The sequence below is a fragment of the Pagrus pagrus genome (assembly GCF_965226575.1).
Source record: "Pagrus pagrus genome assembly, chromosome: 12".
Lineage (NCBI taxonomy): Eukaryota > Metazoa > Chordata > Actinopteri > Spariformes > Sparidae > Pagrus > Pagrus pagrus.
The window spans coordinates 2,325,288-2,348,658 of NC_140196.1; the positions used below are offsets into that span (position 1 = coordinate 2,325,288).

General features: G+C 44.4%; 3 protein-coding genes across 10 annotated transcripts in view; 2 read left to right on the forward strand and 1 right to left on the reverse strand.

The window, feature by feature from the left end:
* Window positions 1–18,873, reverse strand: part of dnaaf11 (dynein axonemal assembly factor 11) — a 37,555-nt gene extending 18,682 nt beyond the window's left edge. For 3 of the 8 annotated variants that reach the window (XM_084369401.1, XM_084369403.1, XM_084369402.1), the window contains exons 1-8: window positions 16,945–17,048; window positions 16,368–16,462; window positions 11,839–11,917; window positions 10,463–10,630; window positions 10,149–10,226; window positions 9,105–9,277; window positions 8,583–8,803; window positions 8,206–8,379 (exon numbers count right to left, since the gene is read on the reverse strand). In XM_084369401.1, coding sequence (XP_084225527.1) covers window positions 8,206–8,379; window positions 8,583–8,803; window positions 9,105–9,277; window positions 10,149–10,226; window positions 10,463–10,630; window positions 11,839–11,917; window positions 16,368–16,462; window positions 16,945–17,029 — 1,073 coding nt within the window. In that variant the 5' untranslated portion in view covers window positions 17,030–17,048. Of the gene's footprint in view, window positions 1–8,205; window positions 8,380–8,582; window positions 8,804–9,104; window positions 9,278–10,148; window positions 10,227–10,462; window positions 10,631–11,838; window positions 11,918–12,631; window positions 12,705–13,821; window positions 13,936–16,367; window positions 16,463–16,944; window positions 17,049–18,672; window positions 18,750–18,795 lie in introns of those variants that run through there. The other 5 variants (XM_084369405.1, XM_084369404.1, XM_084369399.1 and 2 more) reach the window with 5 other exon arrangements.
* Window positions 12,801–16,526, forward strand: LOC311266821 (uncharacterized protein). Its single transcript, XM_084369407.1, has 4 exons — window positions 12,801–13,081; window positions 13,927–14,039; window positions 14,271–14,388; window positions 14,903–16,526. Exons 1-4 carry the CDS (start codon window positions 12,811–12,813, stop codon window positions 15,784–15,786), a joined length of 1,386 nt encoding a protein of 461 aa, XP_084225533.1. The 5' UTR covers window positions 12,801–12,810; the 3' UTR covers window positions 15,787–16,526.
* A 362-nt stretch (window positions 18,874–19,235) lies between the features above and the next one.
* Window positions 19,236–23,272, forward strand: LOC311266822 (uncharacterized protein). Its single transcript, XM_084369408.1, has 3 exons — window positions 19,236–19,721; window positions 21,405–21,465; window positions 21,805–23,272. The coding sequence occupies exons 1-3, from the start codon at window positions 19,365–19,367 to the stop codon at window positions 22,704–22,706; spliced, it is 1,320 nt and encodes a 439-aa protein (XP_084225534.1). The 5' UTR covers window positions 19,236–19,364; the 3' UTR covers window positions 22,707–23,272.
* The last annotated feature ends 99 nt before the right edge of the window (window positions 23,273–23,371 follow it).

Genomic DNA, 23,371 nt, shown 5'->3' on the forward strand with positions numbered 1-23,371 from the left:
GGCCTCACTTCACACAGCAGCGTTTCCCCTGCCCTCCTCTCCCTCCTAAGCCATACCGTTGACTCGTCAAGGTCACAGTGCGGCTCTCTGCGCTATAAAATCCTCTTCTGCAACTTTTTTTTCAAAGGGGGTGTGACAGGGCGTCTATCAAACTGCTGAGTCATGGAGACATCAGGGGTGACAGCTCCACCTCTGGTTTCTATGGAGTCTAGAGCTGAGGACGATGTGTTTCGACAGCTTTCAGTTAGCCAGTCTCAGAACCACGATCACTGAACCACCAGCTCAGGTCACAGACTATACCCTCTGAAAAGTCTCAGTCTGGTGGTGTATTATGGTGATAGACACCGATCAGCCACAACATTAAAACCACTGACCGGTGAAGTGAACAGCATTGATCATCTCATTTCTAGCAGATGTTCTGCTTCAGTCATATGAAGGAAATGAGCATGAGTTTCCTTTATACGTCACCAGCTCCCCACGACCCTACCAAGCCCAGGAAGGGCGCCAGGCTTTGAAGCCAGTTTTCATAGTGGCCAGCGTCACAACCCCCATTCAAGTTAGCCTGGCGCTAAACCGAAGGTTAGCCGGCTCGGTCAGCAGAAGTCTCCAGTGCACACGCTCTATGAGTCTACTGGTGCAGACCAAGTGACCAAGTACAGCCCTTCATGGCAACAGCACTCCCTGATGGCAGTGACCCCCCAAGCAGGACAATGCGCCCCACAGAAACTGCTCGAGAAAAGCCTGAGAACAAAGAGGTCAAAGCATCTACCTGACCTCCCCAGATCCCAGACCAATCAAGAAATAGTGGGACATCCCAGAACAAGTCCAATCCATGGAGGCCCCAGTGTGGGCCGACCTAGCTATCACCCTTCGAGACAGGGACACAAGACCTCAGAGTGTTTGCAGCAAATCCTGTGGGTTGAACTTCCCTTTGTTAAGACCCGGCCGAAATGAACAAATGGACTGGGAAGGTCTGGACCAGCCTCGCAGTGGGCAGTAGGGCCCAGAGCTTCCCTCCCAAAACTAAGACCAACTACATAAACTAAGCTAACAAACAAAGCCGTGAAAACAGGACTACCAGGCCTCCATCCTCAGAACGAAAGGAAAACGTCATCAGAGGAAAAAGACAGAAACACTTCGACTGTTCGAAACTCAAACTGACATCATCCAGCAAGGTGCTGTGGTGGCCAATCAAACAGAAGCAGCCACGATTACTTTTTTCTTTCACTTTGTTAATTTGTCAACAGAGAGTTTCGATTATCTATAATCCAGGGAAATATTCCTGTTTTGATATTCGGTGTCACTCTATAAATATCTTAATTAAAACATCCAACAACACAACACGTTATCTCGTAGAACACACTTTATGCAAATCTCCACCCGTCCATCTCGTCCATGCACGTCAAACTAACTGCACCCATTCATCAGCCTGTCAGTTTCATTCGACCTTAAAGCTCCGCTGTGCTTTTAGGTTCAGTTCTACAGACTGCGGCTCGTCTGGTGTTATCCTTCCTCTCGGAGGAACAGAGCAGCCATTAAACCCAGAAGCGTCTCCTGGCTGACCTTATCGCAGGATCCACCTCAGGAGCAGGAAATTCATCTTTCTTGACAATCCAGTGACGGCACGACTGCACGCATCAAGTCAGCGCGCTCTGACAGCCACGCACAGGGAGACGATAAAAACGGCAACACCGCATCACCCTGATTTTCTGCTTGGACAGCATGCAGGCCTGGGATGTTTTTATGATATGGATTAGGAAGCAGACTGTCACCAGTTGGCTTCTGAGCCATCACACTGGTTTTCTTCAAATAGAGCTTAGCCAGGGGTATTACCTGACTTCTTATCGATGGAAAGTGGTTTACTGTGCTCCTCTGAATGAATAAACCATCACAAAAACAGGTTTATTCTGTCCACATTTACTACAGTAGCTGTATTTTCAGGTTCACAAACGTTCTACTACATTTGTGTCATCTGGTAAATGAAGTGTTACAAACGACACATCCCTTTTAGGAGTGCAGGAAAAGACATCCAGGAGCAGAAGAGACGACGGCTGACGAAACTAATCTGACACAAATAATACAAGCCAGAAAACAAACGCTGAAACATTCTCCAGGTTAATGTGAAAAGGCTCCTGTGGGCAGGAGATTAAGCAGCGATGAGAGCACTAACGCAGCAGGATACTTCTACAGTATTCATCGTACGCAGCTCAGCTATCTGTGATCCTGTGGCTCCAGGTGTGTCACTGCAGTGAGTCACGGAGCAGCGGGGCGAGGGAGGGCGACCAGCAGACGAGTGACTTCACTGTCCTCGTCTCAAGCAAGTCCGAAGACACTCAAGTCAAGTCACAGGTTGTGTCAAGTCACGTCAAGTAGAGCCCGTAGTTTAAGGGTAAGTTCAATCAATGATGAAAATCCAGTCATCATCTCCTCCCCACGTGCTGATGGATGGATGAAGTTTCGTAGTATTTGTAAACGTAATAAAACTTGGCACAAAATGGCTCCATACAGCTCATGTGTTTCGGAGAATACTTCAACGCTGTTCAAGTCACTTTTTTCTCCACCAAGATACTGCAGTACCCAGCAGTATAGACAAGGTATTACAACCTGTCAAATAATCATATCATGGCCAATTTAACAGACCTAGTCAAAAAGTATGACAATTAATTACATTTATATTATAACTGTTGATATTTGACTAAATAAATGTAATCAAACTAATAACTTCATTAAATCTTATTTCTGAATTTCTTCTCAATCATAAAAATACTAAAATAGTAAAATACTGACAGGCAGACTAAACTGCAAACAGGAAATGAACACGAACAAGTAAGCAAGCCTTCATGTCTCAAGTCAAGTATCAAGTCATTTATTTTCTGCAACACAAGTTGCAAGTCCACCTCTCAGGTGCAGAAATATACAAAAGCTTTAAAAGAAAAAGCATCTCTCCTAATGTTAGCTAGCGTTAGCAGCAATGGGTATTGGTACTGGCACTTTGGAGGGGCGGATGATTCAGACAACATCAGTGTTGTGACGTGAATGCAATGAAAGGGGGGAGATGGAAGACACATTAAGTGGCTGAATGTTATCAATAACACCTTTAAAAGGAAAATCACATCCCGGAGGCGTACAGGTCTGAAGGGATGGCAGGAATCAGCCAATCTCAGCAGAGCGAACGACACGCCGCAGTCTGCCCTTCACAGCAGGCAGCTGGGGAAAAGCAGGTTCTGCAGCATCAAGGTCGTGCTGCCTTCAATGCATCTTCTCTTTTCAAACCACAATTTTGTTTTTCTAACATTCTTATGCAAAAATTTAAAGTGTGCATAAAAACAGGTGAATTAACAGAGCTGAGATAAAACTGTTCATGTGTTTCTTCTCTCTCCTGAAGCGGACTGAGCTTCAGAAGAGGTGGACAGTCTGTCCAGTAACCAGAGGGCTGTTGTTTTAATAATCAGAGCCAGCAGGAGGGTTTATCCCCCTGTGAGCTGGAGGTACACACTGAGCCTGCTTCCTCTGTCAGAGTGCCCTTGGACAAAGTTGAACCCTGGACCGACCCTGAAGTCTCAGAGGAGCTGGGTGAGTGAAGGAGGCTTCGTTTACTTATTATTCTGGAGATATGTTACATGTCAGGTCTTTAATCACAGTTACTGTCCTGTCTTCACCACACCAACGACAAACTGAAATGAACTGGCAACAACTGCAGCCTGAAAGCGACAAGATGTCTGAGATGAAAAGGAAGGAAACCGCCGCAGAGAGGGATCCCCCTTCAAGCATACTCCAGTCAGGCTGAGAGAGATTAATATCTCAAACAAACTGAATATGTGTTCAACCTGTTTTGGAGTATTCGAAGCAGACAACTGGTCAGAGAAGAAGACCTGCTGATCGCTGCTAACAAGACAAAAGCTCCACAGAGAAGACCTGGAGTATCTTTGATTCCTGCAGCAGCTTTAGTAGAAATCAAGTTCACACATCTGTTTGGTGGTGAGGGCTGGACGTCAGTAGGGTTACAATCATGAACTTATCAGCTAGACACAATGGTTAGTGGGAAAATCCAACAGCCCATCACTTTTTAATGCATACAAACTATAACACTTTAAATATGTAAATGATTTAAATGAGATGTGATTGTTAAAGTACCTTTATTCTACAGATTTAAAAAGCGGCCAGTCTGCAGCCTCATCGGCCATTTTTAAGCATTTTCTGCCTTTTTCCCTCTTCATCTTTTTTAATATGTTGAGGCAGATTTGGATCTTTATGAAGAAACTTGAGACTTGCTAACTTTAAGATTATCTGAGCAGTATCCTATATGGTATAGGCTATACCAATAAAAATGGTAAAAAGTACATTTTGATGCCTGGAAATATGAAATCTGAGTGATCAGTTCAAACCGGTTGACTCGATTGAACGCACAGTGTTTCATTTCTGCTGCTGAAGACTTAAGTTGCGTGGAATCATGGGAGTTGTTGTCTCTTTATAACCACCAAGAAATGTTCATGGACGAGGTAACGTTTAAAAGTTGTATTCACATTATCTGTAGTCTCGTTGTCCGATTCCTCTGGTTTGAACAATTGTTGGAAACATTCGGGATAATGGAGGCACACAGCAAACACAGATCCATCTGTTTTAAGACACGTCAAAGCAGAAGTCTTACATATTATCTTTAAAGTCACATCCGCAGTGAGCACAGAGGTTTGTGTTGTGGTCACGCTCAGCTGTCACTGACGGCTTACTAATAACCCAGAATCAGCGCGTTGGTGGCTCCTCATCGGTCCACTGGCTGCTCTCACAGTGAAACCTTCCAGCTGCCATCCGATATGACTGCACTGACAGAGGAAGGCAGAAGGTGTGTGTGAGTGTCAGAGAGGGAAGGGAAGCACAGTGAGGAGAGGATGTGCAACACGCACACCCAATTAACACCCCGGCAACAGGGTCACCTTAAGGGTGAGCACTAATTAGCAGCATGGCGGGAAAATTAATTAGATTTTAACGAATAATCTGCCAAGTCAGAACCAACCCGTCTGAATCATGCTAGAGTTTGATTGGCCGACAAACAAGCCTGACGTACATGAGACTGGTTCAGGAGGCCCGGCAGCGACCTAATGTTCACAGAAGCTACATTTTTTTGGCCTTTAGGGGGCAGGAGGACGTCACCATGAGCTCAAAGACAGTCAGCCGTGAAGTATTATCAATTCCTGTCATTGTTATGGCTAACATGTTAGCAGATATTTACCGCCACATCCAGCAGAGACACAGGAACGTCACCATCCCATGTTCGTGTCCACGCAGCCCACTAACACCTGCTAACTTCTGGCTTTTGACTTCCAGCTCCAGTGGATGTGATGGAAACACGCTCTGAACAAGCCTGTGGACGATGTGTTGAAGTTGTTTGATGCTGCTGGACTGTGGATTTCATTGTGAAGGACTGGGGATGGTTTTTTCGTTACACGCCAAAGGATTTAACTTTGTGCTCGTTCTCGAGTGCCTCATCTCTTCAGCTCTTTCTGACAGAGAGCAACAGCAATTTAAAAAAGGAGTCTGCTGACATAAACCGCAGAACAGAATCAAAGAGGTTTGATGAACAGAATATACAGTTGATAACGTATATATTGTGTTGCACAATCAGCCTGACCTCAGTGAATACAGCACAACACACACTCGACCTCTGTGAACACGTCTCCTCCTGTTATTTGCATCTAAAATGATTGCAAAGGAATTTAGACAGACATGAAGCAAAGCACTCAGTTCACACACTGAACCCTCTGTCCTGTCAGCGCACACAGGACGTCTGTGTTTTAACTCACTGACGAGTGCAGAAACATAAATAACATGTACAGCTTCACATCTTTGTGAGTCAGTCGCGTCAGTGATGATGTCTTCATCTGCCAACCTTGTTTAACAAGAATCTACAGTCCGTGACAACAAGCCGCCCGGTCGCACGCTGCAGCAGTCCTCCACAACCTAAACAACATGAGTGTCAGCAACATTTCTGCCCTGAAACACTTTCGTTGAAAACGCTTTATGTCTCTTTCATGAGCGTCATGTGTGAGTGTGTGTGGCAGGCGGGCACAGCTTCACCTTCACAGTGTCAGAGGTGGAGAAGGTCCACACATCCGTTTCTCCAGTAGAACTACAGACACTGAAGCTCACGTCATATTAATATGATTCAAAGACTATTAAAGACGACTAATTAAACTTCCTCTAATGCGCAAAATGTTTGATGGAAACTGATTTGCCAAATAAACTTCAGCTCACGTGACTGATCAGCTGTTTCTGCTGTCTGAGAAAACATGTCTGTAAGCAGTCGGCACGTGTGGACCGATGGCTGCCGTCTCTGGACAGCACACGACATGGCCGATGCCAGCTGACAAGCAAGAACAATTATAACTTGCCCTGTCCAAAGTAATTCCTGAGGACCTCTCTCCATTTTGTCTCCTGGTTTGTTTACCTCTAGCCTCTGTTTACTTCTGTAGCCACGTAGCCTACACGGCCTTTTCTTACATCTGGAGAACAAGACTTACAGGTCAGAGCGTCTCTGCAGCTCCACAGTACTTCATTATAATGCTGTTTATCAAAAAAAATGCAACTTCTGCAATTTACAAATTGCATTTATTGAGATTTTGACGATTCGTTGATAAACTGTGCAGCACTAGTCAAACTCCTCCTCCAGTCTGACACAGCAGTCCCTGACAGTCAGCTCACCTGAACACACCATCACTTCATCATTCAGGCTTACTGGCATCTCCCAGCTGATTCATTAGTCACAAACAAAACGTCAGAAGAAAATCCTCTCGGACCGTCTGAACCTGCCGTTCTGTACGCTTTGTTCTGCTGCAGCGACGACCCTGAAAACTTCTCATTAACCCGACAGATGAACCTGGACTGAGGCACCTGCAGCCTCATCTGTCCTGATAATTGTCGTGTCAAAACCTGATATTTATGTGCGATTGTTGCTGTTGAACTGATGTTTCCGTCCATCCAGTACTGAAAACAAATCACCTCCACCTCATGTGGTCAATAACGAGACTGACTGATTGATCTGTTCCCCTGGTGATTGGCTGAGAAGGCAGCCCTTGTTGACCAGATGACCTGTAGCCTCAGCACATTTCAGCGTCAATATTCATGAAAAATGGTTTAAAGCAAATTGAGGTACTGAGGTATATAACCTTATATGGCCAAAAGTATGTGGACACGCTGCACTTTTGCTCTGGGTCTGTTTCTCCTGGTTGTGAGCCTCTTTTTTACAATGTATACAAATGAGACAGGACACAATGATATTTGTCCTTCAAACTTTGCGTCAACAGTTTGTCTCTTTTCTGTTTCAACATGACGAGGCGCCCATGCACAAAGCAGCCAGCCAAGTCGCCAGAATAACGTGCCAGCACTTTACGTTTCTGCAAAACCACAGATACACTTAAATACATACGTATCATATCAACATATCACGTTCACATTACATGTATATGAGCTGCCTCGTGTCGTGAGGTGGAGGGGATGGTGGCAGACTTTCGACTTTTGCAATCGTGAAACCACTGGATGTGTTTCACGAAATGTCGGGACATTTTCCAGCCGTGTTTGTGGCGACAGAATCAGGTATTTTAAGCCAAAACATGACGTTGTCCTCACCCTAACCAAGTGGTTAGTTAGTTAGTTACTTCCACCCCGGCTGGCCAGTTTACCGAACCTGCTTGATTCTAAATTGTAATTATTGATAATAAAAGAATAAACAAATAACTTTAAGAACTTGTCAAGTCAAATCTTCAGTCTTTAACATCCAGGTACAAGTTAAGTCTCCATCAGAATCCTCAACAGTCTGTTTATGTGGATCCACATGAACTGTTTCCAGTGGGTGTCCACATACTTTTGGCCATGAGGTGTATGTGTCAGCAGATAATGATCAGCTCAAACTGAGCCGGTCCACTCATCCTGAAGACTGATGTTATAGCAACACCCAGTGGCCAAACTAGTGCAGTACACTACATTTATATCCCACAGCAGTCAAAGAGTCAAAACTACAAAACTCCACTTATAGTAGATAAATGTGCCGAATTCTGACTTCGAGTGGTTTTCGGTTGTACTTTCTCTAGTCAGAGGTTGGAAATGTTCGAGTTCCAAGTTGTCTTTAATCAGCGTCTTTTAATTGTCTTTGCTCAGTTGGCACAAGAAAAACATGGTTTTCATCTTAAATGGCTGAAATCTCAGAGCACTTACTTCTCCTTCGCCTTCCTCTTCTCCTCCAGGTGGCGGTGAGCCTCCAGACGAGACTCGGGGGTGAATGAACAGGGCGTGTGCCAGAACTCCCTCTCCCGCTGCTCATCATCCAGGTCAGGCCTCCTCATGTTCTCCTCCACCTCCTGGTTCTCCTTGTTCTCCTCCAACACTGGACTACAGAGAAAAGAGGTTCACTGTAGTGGAGCAGAGGTTATCATGTAACTGGGACTTTTATCAGGTCTGTGCAGTTTCATTCAGGTCAGGGGCAGTTAAACCTTCTGCACTTCAGTCCAGCTGACGGGTTCTTACTTGAATTATTTGAAGACTTTCTGATTTAATTCACCACAGTTCAGAGGGAAGAAGTTGAGAGCACTCACGCCGTGTTGTTGTCGTCAGTGTACCGGCGGCCATCGCAGCCTTCACTCCTCTCCTCGCCTCCTTTCTCCTCTCCTGCTGCCTTCCTCTGCATCTCCTCTTTCTCCCTGGCTCTCCTCTTCAGGTACTCCTTCTCCTGCTCCCAGACTCGCCTCTTTACCTCCTGCAGTCCCTGCGAGGCTCGAATCCTCTCCGACCGGCTGATCTCCGTCCCGTCCAGCCACTGAGGACAGAGGACACACAGCAGAGACCTGGCCTCAAACGACATCTTATCTTATCAGAACTGTCTAAATATGTTTGGCTTCCAAAAAAAGGGGGATTTGTGACTTTCCCTCATTTAAAGGCAGTGATGGATGTAAACAAGGTTCAAAACTTGAGCTATGAAGCAGAAAGTAGCTGAGAAAAACATCTAAAATGTCTTTGAACTTTTAGGAACGTCTGTATGTCAGCCGTGACTCCAGGCAGGCGGTGTTGGACGCTCAGCTGTGTCCTGCTCTGAGGCGGAGGAGGGCAGGTGGAGTTACCTGGAGCTGAGGAAGAGATGCCACCACAAACTGCCTGTAGCCCTCGAACTCAGTGCAGGGGTTCCCCACCAGGAACAGCTCCGCCAGGTGGATGTTGGGTTTCAGGGACTCCAGGCTGCTCAGACGGCCCACGAAGTTCACCGTCAGATCCAACTTCTGGAGGCTCTCGCAGCCTGAAGACAGGAAGTTAACATACAAACACACAAACATCATTTCTATCTCGTTTCTTCCAGACACCGAACGACTCCAGAGGGTCAAACCAGTGACTGATGAGGTCACTGATCACAACAATCTGTGTGGAGCGTCACAATGAATCTATACAACAGTCATTTCATTAGTAATGGACAGAAGGTTGATCAGCAATCATTTTAATAATCATTTAAGTCTTATTTAAAGTAAAAATGCCACATATTTTATTCCTCCAGATTCTCAGATGTGACATTAGATTGTCTCCTACAATCAATAATGAAAACAATCATTAGTTGTAAACCTGGTTATATGTATATCACTAAAACAATCAGTCATCATCAGAAAATTATGGTCATGATTATTAATTAATTCATTTAATTTTTGGATCAAAAATATTAAACATGTGCATGTTTGACCTTCTTGATGTAGTCGGCACGATCGTCATTTTCTCGCTAAACTAAAAGTTGAATAATCCAAATGAACAACTAAGTAAATTAAATTGTTAGTTAGAATACTTTGTTGTTGCAGGAAGACAACGTGGGAAGAGTTAAAGAGCAGTTTGGAGATGTTTCCTCAACAACTCTCAGAACAAAACTTGTGTTTCTGGTTACAAAAAGAATCTAACTATTATTATTATTGTTTGTTATTATTGTTTCCATAATGCTGTCTGACTCTGAGAATAACAGCCTCAGCCTGTCAGACACAAAAACAAGCACTTTGAGTGGACGTGACGTTGACAGAGGAGCTGAAGTGATCGCAGGCGTGTTGTGCAGCTGTGTAGATCCACTGAGGAGGCGATCTGTGTTCATATACAATCATGAACCTGAATCAACTGTCTGAGTTCTGCATACTGACCTTCAAGGTTTTCAATGACTTCAATGTTGTTCAAGGCCAGATTCAAATACTCCAGCTTCTTCAGGCGACCGAGATTCTCTGGATATTCAACAAATTACAAAAACACAAACACTGTATTGGCTTTTAACTACAATATCATCTATAATAAAACTGGTTCAAAGGTTTCTGTTTACACCTGCGTGACTTTAAAATAATGTCAGACATCTAAAACTATTCAACTAAATTTAGCACCATTTGAACCCAGATGTCTTCTTCGCTACTTTAAACTCGTGGATCACACATGTTCAGTGAGAGGCCTCTGGCAGCTGTCTCACCTATCCTGGGGATCAGGTTGTTTTGCAGGTAGAGGATCCTCAGGTCCCTGCACCACCTGTCGATGTGCTCGATCCTCTCGATGTCCTGCTGGTGCAGGGAAATTTCCTCCAGCGAGAAGATCTCACACTCGTTGTGCTCGGCCCGTCGGCGGACCATGTCCTCTGTGACTGGACGGACAGAACACACACAGGGGTCAAACACGGTGAAGGTGGAGTGTGACGGATGAACCTCTTTCACTTGTTATGTTGTGATCTTAATTCTTGAAGCCTCGTGTGCTGCTTGTTTGAAAATGATGAGAAGAAAACTGTAGGAACAACAACACACAAAGCATCAGGGACAGAGGTGTCACTGCGTACTCCGTACAGTATACATACATGTATAACTTTAAATTTACATGTACTTTTGATGCTTCAGCACACTTAATATCAGATATGACTCTAAATATTTTGTATTAATTTTTATATATAAATATTAGCATTTTAGCTCAATAGCTTCCAGGTCATGTGATCAATTAACTCAAAATCAGTGTGGGATCATGTAACTACACTGGCTGCATGAGATACGCCTCTTGTTTTTACATTTTGCATCTGTAAAACGTAAAATAAAAATTACATACATACGTACACATAAAAATGTATAGAAAATAATAAAAAATATTAAAAAATATTTAGAGATGTAAAACGTAAAAACAAGAGGCGTATCTCATGCAGCCAGTGTAGTTACATGATCCCACACTGATTTTGAGTCAATTGATCACATGACCTGGAAGCTATTGAGCTAAAATGCTAATGACATGGAAGCTATTGAGCTAAAATGCTAATATTTGCATATAAAAATTACTAAAAAATATTTAGATGTAAAACATAAAAACAAGAGGCGTATCTCATGCAGCCAGTGTAGTTACAAGATCCCACACTGATTTTGAGTCAATTGATCACATGACCTGGAAGCTATTGAGCTAACATGCTAATATTTACATATAAAAATTAATACAAAATAATAAAAATTACTTAAAAAATATTTAGAGATGTAAAATGTAAAAACAAGAGGTGTATCTCATGCAGCCAGTGTAGTTACATGATCCCACACTGATTTTGAGTCACAGCAACCGCATTAATTTTCACTTAACTGTTATCAAAGTCTTAGCTTAACTGGTAAGCTAGCATGAGCCGACTAGCTTGTTAGCAGTAACGAGCGTTTACGTCAGCCGCATTCAGGACCGACTCAACCCAACTTCCAAAACTACAAACTACACGAACACATCGCTGGAATATTCAGTAAAACACATCATTGACGAAATACTAACAACAGTAAACATGTCAACAAATATTGCACAGCTGTATGACTCATGTTGAGGTGTTAGCCGTGTACTCACTGTGCACCATCGTCCTCTCTGTTGTCAGCCGTTGCCGTAGAAACCGACCTGGTGGTGCGTTCATGTGCTGTGGGAAATACTGCCACGACAATTCCCAGTTAATTAAGTTACACAAGAGGGTTGTTTTATACAGATTGATAGAAGTATTTAAAATGAAGACAAAAATAAGGAAATAAATGAATAATCAAGATTTCCGCAACATAATTGTATTCCTGGCATGCTGACAGCATTCAAACAGGCCCTTCAGTAAGGAAATAAAAACATTTAAAAAATAATATAAAGTAAAAGGTACATTGTGTTCATTCATCATTCTTACAACACCAGGGTTTCCAAAACGAAATTAAGGTTGAGTCATTTTATGCTACAGTCACAGAAAAAACAAAACGATCAAAACAAGATGCAGTTCAAACATTTAAGCCCCTTTTTCTTTTCTTTTGTGTGTCATGGTCCTGTTTCCCTCTTTGACATTCAATAACGGTTTCAAAGTTAACCGTCATTAATAATGTTAATTTTATATCAAATAGTTATATTTTTTGATCATTTTGAAAAAGTGATCAACAGTCCACCCATAAAGCGGAGTCTTCCAATATGGAGATTTCTGATGGTTAAAAAATACAATCATATAAATATTTCAATTAATTAATTAATTAATAATTAATCAATTAATTAACTCGCAGTTAGAAAGCGGCCCGTGAGCCACTCTGATCTTTTATTTTGAAAGGGGCATTACGGAAGTTGTTGAACGACACGAGGAGGAGGAGGCAACCGACCAACAACAAACAACAACGGTTACCCGCAGCAGCATCCCTCCGTGTGTCCGGGCCGGGCGCTCTCTGCTCGGTGTGAAGCGGGACGAGATAACCGCCAGCCGCCCTCCGGACGTTGCTCTCGGCCCCTGAACGCGCCGCGCTGTCCGCCGATGGTCGTGTGACGCTCGTCCCGGTGTTTGTTGTCGCTTCGCGTCCGGCCAACATGACGACTTACAAGGCGTTTCACTCCCAGCTGACGTCCATCATGGAGGCGCTGACTAAAGCGGCGGTGGCGGAGATCAGCGAGCTGGTCGATGACAGCTACGCCGTGTTGCAGCTGGAGATCAGCCGGAGCCACAAGGAGAACGAGGCGCTGAGGAGGAAGCTGGAGCTGATCGAGACCATCATCGCCCGGGGACACCGGGGGAACGTCCCGGTGCTGGACTGCGGAGGGCAGGAGGCGGTCGGCGGGGGGCTGATGGATTTCACCGTGGGTGAGTTGTCGGGGCCTGTCCGGACAGCAGACGGTACATTCACTCAGTCCGTCCGGCAGCTGTGTCTCGATGACACCGGTGATGGTGTCAGGATGTGTCCTGCGACGAGTGCTCCTCATGGCGCCGTGTCCGGAGCGCTCCGCACCAAACTCCGTTGGAAAAGTGTTCATTAAACGTCTCCCTGCTGCGAGACACATGTTTTCGTTCGTGTACACAAACGTGGTCAGTACCGCTGGTTCTGATGGGTCTCAGTATGAATTCGGCATTCAGGTAAAACTTCAATCTGCACTCAGTGACAACTTTTACAACCGTTTCATCTGGTCACTCCCACTCCTGTGTGGAGAGGTTCCTGCGATTATAAAGAGCAGTGTTCTTGACAGAGTAGCTCCAAATAATGACTGAACATCTTAAAATAATAAGAAACTTACACAGAATAATGACCCAGTATCTCAGAACAACGTTTAAGTATCTCAAAATACTGGGGAAATGGATCTCAGAAAAGTAATTATCTCAGAATAATGACACTTCCCTAATGATACAGTTCTTGACTTTGTTATAGGTGCGTTTGTTTAATTGTTTTCTCTTCAAATCAATTCTTCTGTCTGACCAACAGCCCAAAACCCAAAGAGTCTTCATCTACTGTCATAACTAACAAAGAAAAGAGGGAAATCTTCACCAGAACCAGCAAATGAACCAGAAACGACTAATTGGTCATCGATTATAGATGGCAACTAATGTACTGTAGTAATCGAGTAACGAGCAGTCAGCTTCAGAGAGTCTTGCAGGTGTCCTTCGTCTTCCCCCTGCGAGGGCCCATCATTGTGATATTGTTGTTGTTCTTGCAGGACGTGCAGAACCAGCTGGAGTTGGGGTCAAACTCCCAAAGACAAACCTCAGAATAACTGGACGGGTCCCAGTGTTAGAGGCGATGACGACGCTGAATGCTGCAACCAAAGAGGTGAGAGGACAGTGAAGTGTGTTTATCTTCAGCTCAGTAAAGACATTTATAACATGAATTATAATATCAGTAACATACAGTGGAGCAGGACACTAAGCGTATTATTTATTTAGTGTATTACTTTTCTTCAGCTTGTTAAAATGCATCAGCCACGTTTAGTAACTATGTACTATATCGAGTTCAAATAATTGTCAGTCGTTTTACGTCCTCGTTGTGTTTCTTTACTCTCAGGACTCTTCTGCTGCAGAGGAGACGAACAATCAGGACGTCGTGTTGATAAAGACGGAGGCTGCGAAAGAGGAGGCGAACGACACCGACGTCACAGACGAGCTGCTTCTCAACGAAGACGGTGAGAGAGGAACATTAATGATCCAGGAACTAACGCTAAATAAATGTAACTGCCGTTCTCAGAGGAACAGCAGCCGCAAAACAGGCTGCAACACAGAAAGGCCTCCGATCGTGACCACAGAGCAGGAAGATGAAAGTAGGTCTGAGGTCAGTGAGACTGAAGGAAGGACAGCTCCCACGTCAGCTTTGTTCAGACACACAAGAAAGTGACTGGTGGTGATTTAAATAAGTGATGAGATACTCAGAACCAGAGATATCACCTTGTTTTTATCTGCCTTGGTGCCTACATTACCCACAATGCAACAACACTGAGTGACATAACTGGAGGCAGCTTCCTCTGCAGCCACAAACACTGAACACCAAAGACAAACTGCAGCCAGCTTCTTTTTCAGTGCAGACTGGCTCTTTATTTAAAAATAGACATGTTGACAGGAGTGTGTGTCTCATCTTCAGTCTTTGTGTTGTTCGCTGCTGCTGTGTTTAAACTGAGAGTTTGTTGGTTTGTGTGTCTGCAGGGACGGAGGTGCAGCTGTCAGATGCAGATGACAGTGAAGAAGGACCGTCAGCGATGATGATCTCCACCTCAGCAGCCGACATGAGGGCGTGGGATCAGAACAGTAACAGATCGTCGGAGCGGGTCGACCATCATGAATCCCACAGTGCACTGGGGTCTCCGGGGTCTCCGGGCCCTGCAGGGGGCGCTCAGAGCAGCTCTTCAGGCATTGTGTTTGACTTGGCCGCAGAGTCGGACTGTGAAGCTTCGCCTGTAGTCCAGAAGAGGAAGTCGTTCCTCCTCGGGCCGGGAGGAAGCCCCGCCTCCCTGCCCGGGACCTCTGAGCTGAAGAAGGGCGTGTCTCTGATCAGCTCCCTCCCCTTTGACACAGAGCTGGATCTGTGCTCCTCATGGACCAATCAGGGCCTGCCGAGCATGGTGCCCGTCACTCATCGGCCTTCGCTCCTGGACAAAGTGTCAGACCTGAACACTGCAGGCTTCCCTTTAGCACTCAGTCTCGGCGGACCCAGAATGGACCCACTGGACCTGAACAGGTACTGCAGGGACCGGCGCTTCCTCTGCACTTACTGCGGGAAGTGCTTCACGTCGTCCCGCAGCCTGGAGACACACGTGCGCGTTCACACAGGCGAGCGGCCGTACAGCTGCGCTCAGTGCGGGAAGCGCTTCACGCAGTCGGGACACCTGAAGACGCACCAGAGCGTCCACACCGGAGAGCGCCCGTTCGCCTGCGAGCATTGTGGGAAAAGATTCGCCGGGAAGCAGAACCTGAGGATCCATCAGCAGAAACACCATCCGGCTGAGCAGAGCGCTGCCCCCTCTTTAACTCAGCAGGAAGTACGAGACACAAACACTGTCAGAGCAGAACATCGTGGTGTGACCGGCTGAATGAGGCACTCATGGTACTGTGAGGAGCTCCAAACTGTGATGGACCAGAACCTTACTGCTGATACCGAACTTCTGATTTAAATAGATCTTTTAAAGGAGCACTCTGCAGTTTTGGAGCCGAAATTCTAATCACTTTAATTCACTGACTGATTTTTCTTTTTTTCTGTCTAAACAAACTAAATAATCAAACTCTCTTTGTTTTCATGACTGAATAAACTGAATAAACAAACTGACCTTAAAGGACAACACAGTTTATATGTGGCGGACCCTGCCACCTTATTTTCCCCTGAGAACAGTTTGTTTATTCACTGATGGAAACAGTTTGTATTATTACCTCATTAAAATTGTAAATATTAAAGTTTGAATTTCTTCTCCAAATTCTACATAGTGCCCCTTTAAAGTTGAAGTTCTTTTGAAGATGCTGTTGACGTATGAGTGCTTTTCCACTGAATAACTCATCAATAAGTACGACTGTTTAATTTTGTCAGGCCTTATACATATTTGTAACCATCTGAACTGCCTTGGTAAAGACCTGAGACGAATAAAAAGGGACTTCAGCCCCGATCCACATCACTTCTTACCTCAAACAGAACCGTGGGACGTTTTGGGTCCACTTCAACACTTTTGGCCTCGGCAACGACTGCCTGTTGAAAGTGATTCCCGTAGAGAGCAGCGCCTGTAAGAAGCATGTGAATGTTTATCGGTTGGTGTTTATCTGGAATTAAAAGTGTGCAATCTTGGGCGGAGAGTTTGTTCTATTCAGTGTGTGATTTATTCATATCAAAGAGTGACGGCAACAAAAAAACTTCACGGACAAGAGGAAGACAGAGGTACGGTGGCGCTGAAGGTCGTAACATTTCACAAAGAAACATTTTAAAAATGCACAAAGCATGACATAAAGAGAAAAACACAACATTTCAGTAAATACAATGACATTTCACAAGAGAAAAAACACAAAAATTCACAAAACATTTCAGAGAACACGAATATGACATTTTATAAGACGGCAACGTTTAGAAATCACATTTCAGAAAAGGTGTTTTGTGAAATGATTCTTTGTTTTCTGTCGTGTTTGTGAAATGTTGTGTGTGTATGAGTGATATCAGTTGAGTGAGGAGTCTGCAAAGAGCCTAAAGGATACTAAAGGTCAACACCCACCCAGCCGCAGTCTGTTCACCCTGCTGCCTCTGACAACACATACAGAAGTATCCGCTGCCGTACCACCTTCACAGGCTGAGTCCATAACATGTTCGTAAGTTAGCTGCTCATAAAGGTGTGACGCATCGTACTGTCACCATGGTTACCTGCAGGTTAATACACCTTGAGTTTAGATTTAAGATGCGGTTAAACAGATTTTAACAGCTGCCTGACAGCCAATCAGAAGTAAGGATTTTCTGTTGCCAGGGAACGATCTGAAATTTAATAAAAGGCCCATTTATCAGCGAGCCAGCACATCGGTCCAACATTGTCTTTTCTGTTTGTTTCCAGTCGGAACAATGGCAGCACACATGAATGCTGCTCACCATTCACTCAGCAGAAAAACAGCTTTTCAATGTGTACACAAAAGAAACCATTCATAACACACACACACACACACACACACAGGCCTGTTGTTGAATGCATTAACAGTTTGGAAAATGCAAAAATCATCTTTAACTCAGTCAGGTTTGCATCTCTAACAGCAAAAGTTAACGCTGCTGAATCTGGTGGCGATGACACTCAGGGGGCAGTCCTTAATAATCATTTGATAATATAAAACCCGTGGGTAACTGACGTTGTCGTGGACATTTTCTGCTCTTGGTGGCGAATGAAATAGAGAATTCTTGCCGGCCAACAAAGTTTTATTTTCTTTGCAAAGAAAAGGTCAATCAACATGCGAGCGGTTCAAAATGAAGAAAAGACCCTGAACATCAGGAAACGTGAACATTTATACCTGAGGAGAAGCCCACCCCTTGGGTGTGTTTCACATCCTTTGTCTGCTGTGGGGTCGGCCCCTACTCAGGGTGTCTTTACACACTCTTGTCTTTCACAGGTATCGGCACCGACATCCTGGGCTCCGTTTCACAAAGCAGGTTCAACAAACTCTGAGTCTAACCTTGAACTCTGAGTTGATCTACTCTGAGATAGGAAACTCTGAGTTTTCGGTTCCAGAACAGCTGATTTGAGTTAGTTTGATCAACTCGGAGTAGTTTCACCTGGAGTTAAGCGCATGGCTGTTTGACTGTACAGTTGTTTTATCCCCAACATAATGCTGTTTTCACACACATACATGTCTTCTCATCTATATCATGTTCTGTTGAATAATTAAGCCTATTTAAACTAACACAGACTTACTCAGCCAACAGAAAGAAAGCAGATGCCCGTAAAACGGGTGGTGGCCCAGCACCGCACCTCTAACAGAGGCGGAGGAGCTGGGCCTGAGCCAGAGTTTAGGAAGGCCAGTGGCTGAGCTCATCCTCTGAGCTCACCCCCCAAGACACAAGTGCTTTTATAAAATGTAATATGCCTAGACCTATATATAGTTTTTAAGCCTATTCATAAAAATATGTATCTCCCTATCATGACTTTTTTTTACTTTTGTAAAGTGCTCTGCATCTCCGACGTTGTATAAAAAACTCCCATTTGCAAAAAAGCGCAGCGCAACACACAGTATCTGCTGTGGAAGTGTCATCTCCCGAGAGTATTTAATCCTCTGCGCTGTAATGCTGCACCTTCATCCAGGGATCATCATCAAAAGGACATGGGAGTGAAAACAGTCGCCACCTAATATAACTTCTAATGTCGCCTACTGACTGACTTTTGCAATGATTTTCTCAAAAAACAGACGGCAGAACTATATTACACCAAAACTCGCCTGCTGACTGAATGAATGAGGAAATCAAATACCGTATGTGGCTGAAAGAGGCGGAGACAGAGAGAAACTCGAGGTTTGTTGAGGAAAACCTGGTCCCGACCAGGTTAGGTTCATAGAGTATGTTACCATGGTAACTGACCGAGAGCTTAAGTCACCTCTCTCTGTGAAACAGGCTAGAGTTTCCCCTCTTCCTCTGGTTTGAGTTACCTCCCTTTGTGAAACGGAAAACTCAGAGTTTCCCTCATTTCAGGGTTAAAGACTCAGAGTTTTCACTAAACCTGCTTTGTGAACCGGACCCTGGGGAGAGGTCAGGGAACAGACAGACAGAGGTTTTTCAGCGTATTTCATTTATTCAGTTTTTATGTTCTTTTATCACATTTATTATCTGCCTATTTATTTTTAAACATATTCACTTGTATTTTTTTTTATCTACCTTTTCATCTCTCTGTCTAGTTCCTGTTTCTTTCTGTGAATGCCAGTCGTCACAACAATAACAAAGGCTCTTATTTTGAAGTCAACTTTGTTATTCCGGAAGTGCGAGTCTGCCGGAAGTAGATCGTCCCATCTTCTTCTTCTTCTTCTTCTTTGTAATCAGTGCAGGAAGCCTCAGATCCAAACAGACCCACCAACGTCGACATTAACGCGCGTCTCAGAGCCCGTTGGCGCGTCGTGCTGTCCGGCAGGACGGGTTTCGGTCCGGGCGGGTCCCCTCTCGAGCCTCGGGATGGCCGTGTTAAGCAGCAAAGCGCTCCACGAGCAGCTGTCCATCATCATGGGCGCGATGACCAAAGCGGCGGTGGCGGAGATCTGCGAGGTGGTGGACGAAGGTTACGCCGTGCTGCAGATGGAGATCACCCGGAGCCACAAGGAGAACGAGGACCTGAAGAAGAAGCTGCACCTCATCGAGTCCATCGTGGTCCGAGGGAGCAGCGGGGGGGCGGGAGCGGCGGTCGCACCCGCCGCGGAGGGCGCACAGCAGGCGGAAACACAGCAGCAGCCGCGGGACAGCGACGGAGGAGACACCGCTGCTGATCCCGGAGGAGACGGAGGAGCTGTCGTTACTGTGGTGGTGCGGGAGGAGGTAAACATGTCCGCCTCCACAATCACACCTCAGAGCTAATTCACCCGTTTACAGCTGGTCGACTAATCGATAATCTAGTTAATTATTGGACATGACATATTGATAAACACTGCTGAAAAGAGGCTGTTTAATCCAACAAGGACACATTAAGACTTTTACAACCATGCAGAGGAACAATGGGAGATTAATTATGATTTATTATATTGATCGTTAATCACAAGGGATTTGACTTTTGGTTTATGGAGGGTGAATCATTTAAAGGGACACTGTGTAGTTTTGTAGTTCAAACTCAGAATATTAATATTTACAGTATTAATGAGGTAATAACAAACTTTTTTTTGCCATTAGTGAATAAACAAGCTGTTCTCAGAGGAAACTAAGTCCCCAGAACGCTGTTTGAAGCTAGAAAGGTGGCAGGGTCCGCCACATATAAACAAAGTAGAACAGTTTAAATTGTGTTGCCCTTTAAGGTCAGTTTGTTTGTTCAGTTTATTATTATTTATTATCATTATTTAGTTTGTTTCAGTCGATGAAGATCTTTCTCTTCTCAGTAACATTTCTTCCCCCAAAACTACAGAGTGCTCCTTTAAAGGTGCAATGGGAGGTTACAGGCCTACTGTAGCTGGTGCTATCGAAACAACAGCAGGATAATCAAGTCATCGATCAAAGTGCCTACAAAGATAAAAGAAAAACATATAACAATAAACATTGTGACATCCTAGTTTTAAACCTGGACGTGACATTTAATCTCCAATAGTCCGGGAAATGGTATTTTTATGACAACACGTGCCTGTAAACCTTTATAAAAGAACAATTACATGAGGAAAACAGCTGATTTATTACGTGCACGAGTCAACACGGACGACGTCACGTTAGAATTTATTCCCACAAAATAAAAAGTCCTTAACGATGATATTTAGGATTAGGAGATAAACATCACTGCATCCGTTCATACTGAGCCATTAGGCCTGGAGAATATACATCAGCTGCTGTATATGATGAAACCAGACGTGGCTGCAATTATATTTAATCCCATATAATCTCCAGATCAGAAGTTAATTATCTCCTTATCTCTGCTGCAGACCTCTGCGCACGCTCAGTGCACGGCGATGTCGATCTCTTATCTCACGATAACATTTGTTATTTATTTTCATCATCTCAGTCTCGTTACTTCGGGCTGAAATAGTCATTTTCGTGATAACATGTTAATTTTCTTGCCATCTTGAAAAACCCAAAGGTTTTTTTGATGATGTGATGATTAAATGAGGATTTTGAGATAACGGGATTAACTGCTCCCAAATCAAGTGTCCATACAGAAGCACGCAGGTGTGGACGGTGATCCCAGTCACTCAGAAGTCTCATTAACATTTGTACAGTTGTAGTAAATCACTCAGCTGTAGTTTAATCCAGTGTTACAACCTCTCCTGTTTCTTTTTCTAAAGCATTTTCTCATTAAAACTTAATTAACCTTACAGATAAGTCAGCTGATCAGGACTCAGGGGACATTTTATCTTGATTAGTTTGCATGTTACCAACTTTATCTGAAGTCAACATCTCCTGTATAAATGCATCACTTGTGTGGCTGTTCACAGGTTAATAACTGAATGATATTTATGAGACGTACCAGCATCATTACTCTTGTGGCTGAACGACTGTTTTAACTTGTAATCAAATCTCTTCCAGCTTCCAGACGTGGTGTTGATTAAAGATGAAGACTCGGACACTAACGACACCTTTGATGAAGGTGAGTCACGTCACACAGGTCGTCCACACGTACTCAGATATAAAGTCATATCTTTCAAGATATATTGATATGCGTGTGTATAAAGTCCAATATGTGCAATTATGGAAAGATTTTATAGACCATAATGCAGAATAAGGTTATGTTTACTTCCTGATACGATATCTGCCCCAAAAATCCATTACATTACAAACATTATAAGTGTTTGATAATGTACAAGTGTGAGTGATCAGTTTGAGCTGCTGACTTGAAGGTAGAGTGAAGACTAGACCTGCAGGATGTTTCAGTAAAGCAGTGGACACATATTTTCAGCTCGGTGACGTATTCGGTCTCTTCTTTCAGATAACAAAACAGCTGCTGACGGAGGGACGGCCACATCAAGCCCCAGCAGCCGGAGCATGAAGAGACACTGGCCGGGAAGCGAAGCGTCTGACAGGAATGTGTCCTCTGAGCAGCTCACGCTGAAAGCAGGCACACAGAAGAAGAGCCTGTCCGTCTACACGCTGGACTCTCCCCGCAGCGAGCCGGGCCGCTCCGGCCAGCTTGGCGTCGATGAGATGGACGCCGGCGAGTCGGTCTGTTCCTACTCCTCGCAGATGGACACGGACGTCCAGCTGGTCCACCAGGAGTGCTCGCTGGTCCCTCCCAGCGCCAACAGACGAACAGCTTATTTTGGTAACGGCGCTCTGATGGAGTCTCAGTCTCCAACAAACAGAGCAGAACTAGATCTCAGCCTGACGTGGACCAAACAGTCCAAAAGTCAGATGACTTTCACTCAGTTTCACCAAAACGAAAACACAGACGGCGACGCTTTCGGGATCAAACTGGTCAGCGTCTCAGGCTCGACGTCCACAGACTCTCAGCTGTCTGAAAGCAGCAACTCTGCATTTGAGTACGAAAACGCTGACATGATGAACTTCACCCTCTACAGGGACCAATCGGGTCACTCTCAGTCGAGTGCCGGCTCGCGAGGGAAGCGTTTTGTATGCTCCATCTGCAGCAGGACGTACGCCACCTCTCAGAACCTGGAGGTCCACATGCGGATCCACACGGGCGAGAGGCCGTTTAGCTGCGACCAGTGCGGCAAGAAGTTCACCCAGTCGGCTCACCTGAAGTCGCACCTGAGCGTTCACTCCGGAGAGCGGCCGTACGCCTGCACGCTCTGCTCCAGGAGCTTCATCGTCAAATACAGCCTCAAGTTACACATGAAGAAATGCCACCCCAACGTCCCGACCGGTGACTGACATGTGGAGGCGTCACTCCAAACTCTTCTGTCGTTTAAATATCCAGAACCACTCAGAGGGAGTTAGTTTTAGCGCAGAACAAAAGTTGAGTTTCAAGGTTTTAAAATATCTTGCGTGTTCAACAATGAGTCTTACTTCACTACTTTGAGCGAGAGCTGCAACATGTTGTGGGTCAAGTTGTCTGTGAAGCAAAAATGACAGATTTGATGGTTCTAGCTTCTCAAGTTCGATCATTCGCTGTTCTGTTTTATATATAACATTATAATAAAGTGATTATCTCTGAATTTTGTTGTGTTGATCAAACAAAACAAGACGTCTGAGGATGTTAACCGGGCATTTTAAACTTCTTTCTGCTTTATTCAACAAATAAATCAAGAGGTTAAAGCGGCTCATCAAAACAGAGACGCCTGATTTTATAATGAAACCTAAAAGTTGCTAATGAGCCTCTGCTGTTAAGATGTGTAAAGCGTACAGGTCCAAAAACATTTCATAACACATACTTACGAGTCACATACAGTTCTTTTGTTTGTGTGTAATTCTTGTTTAATAAAACAATCTTAAAATCATTTTGTATCAGTTGTTTTGTGATTTGCTTTATAAAAGGTAAACACGGTAAGAACATGTGACGGGAAATTCAGCAGCTGAAGCAATAAATAAATCTAAAG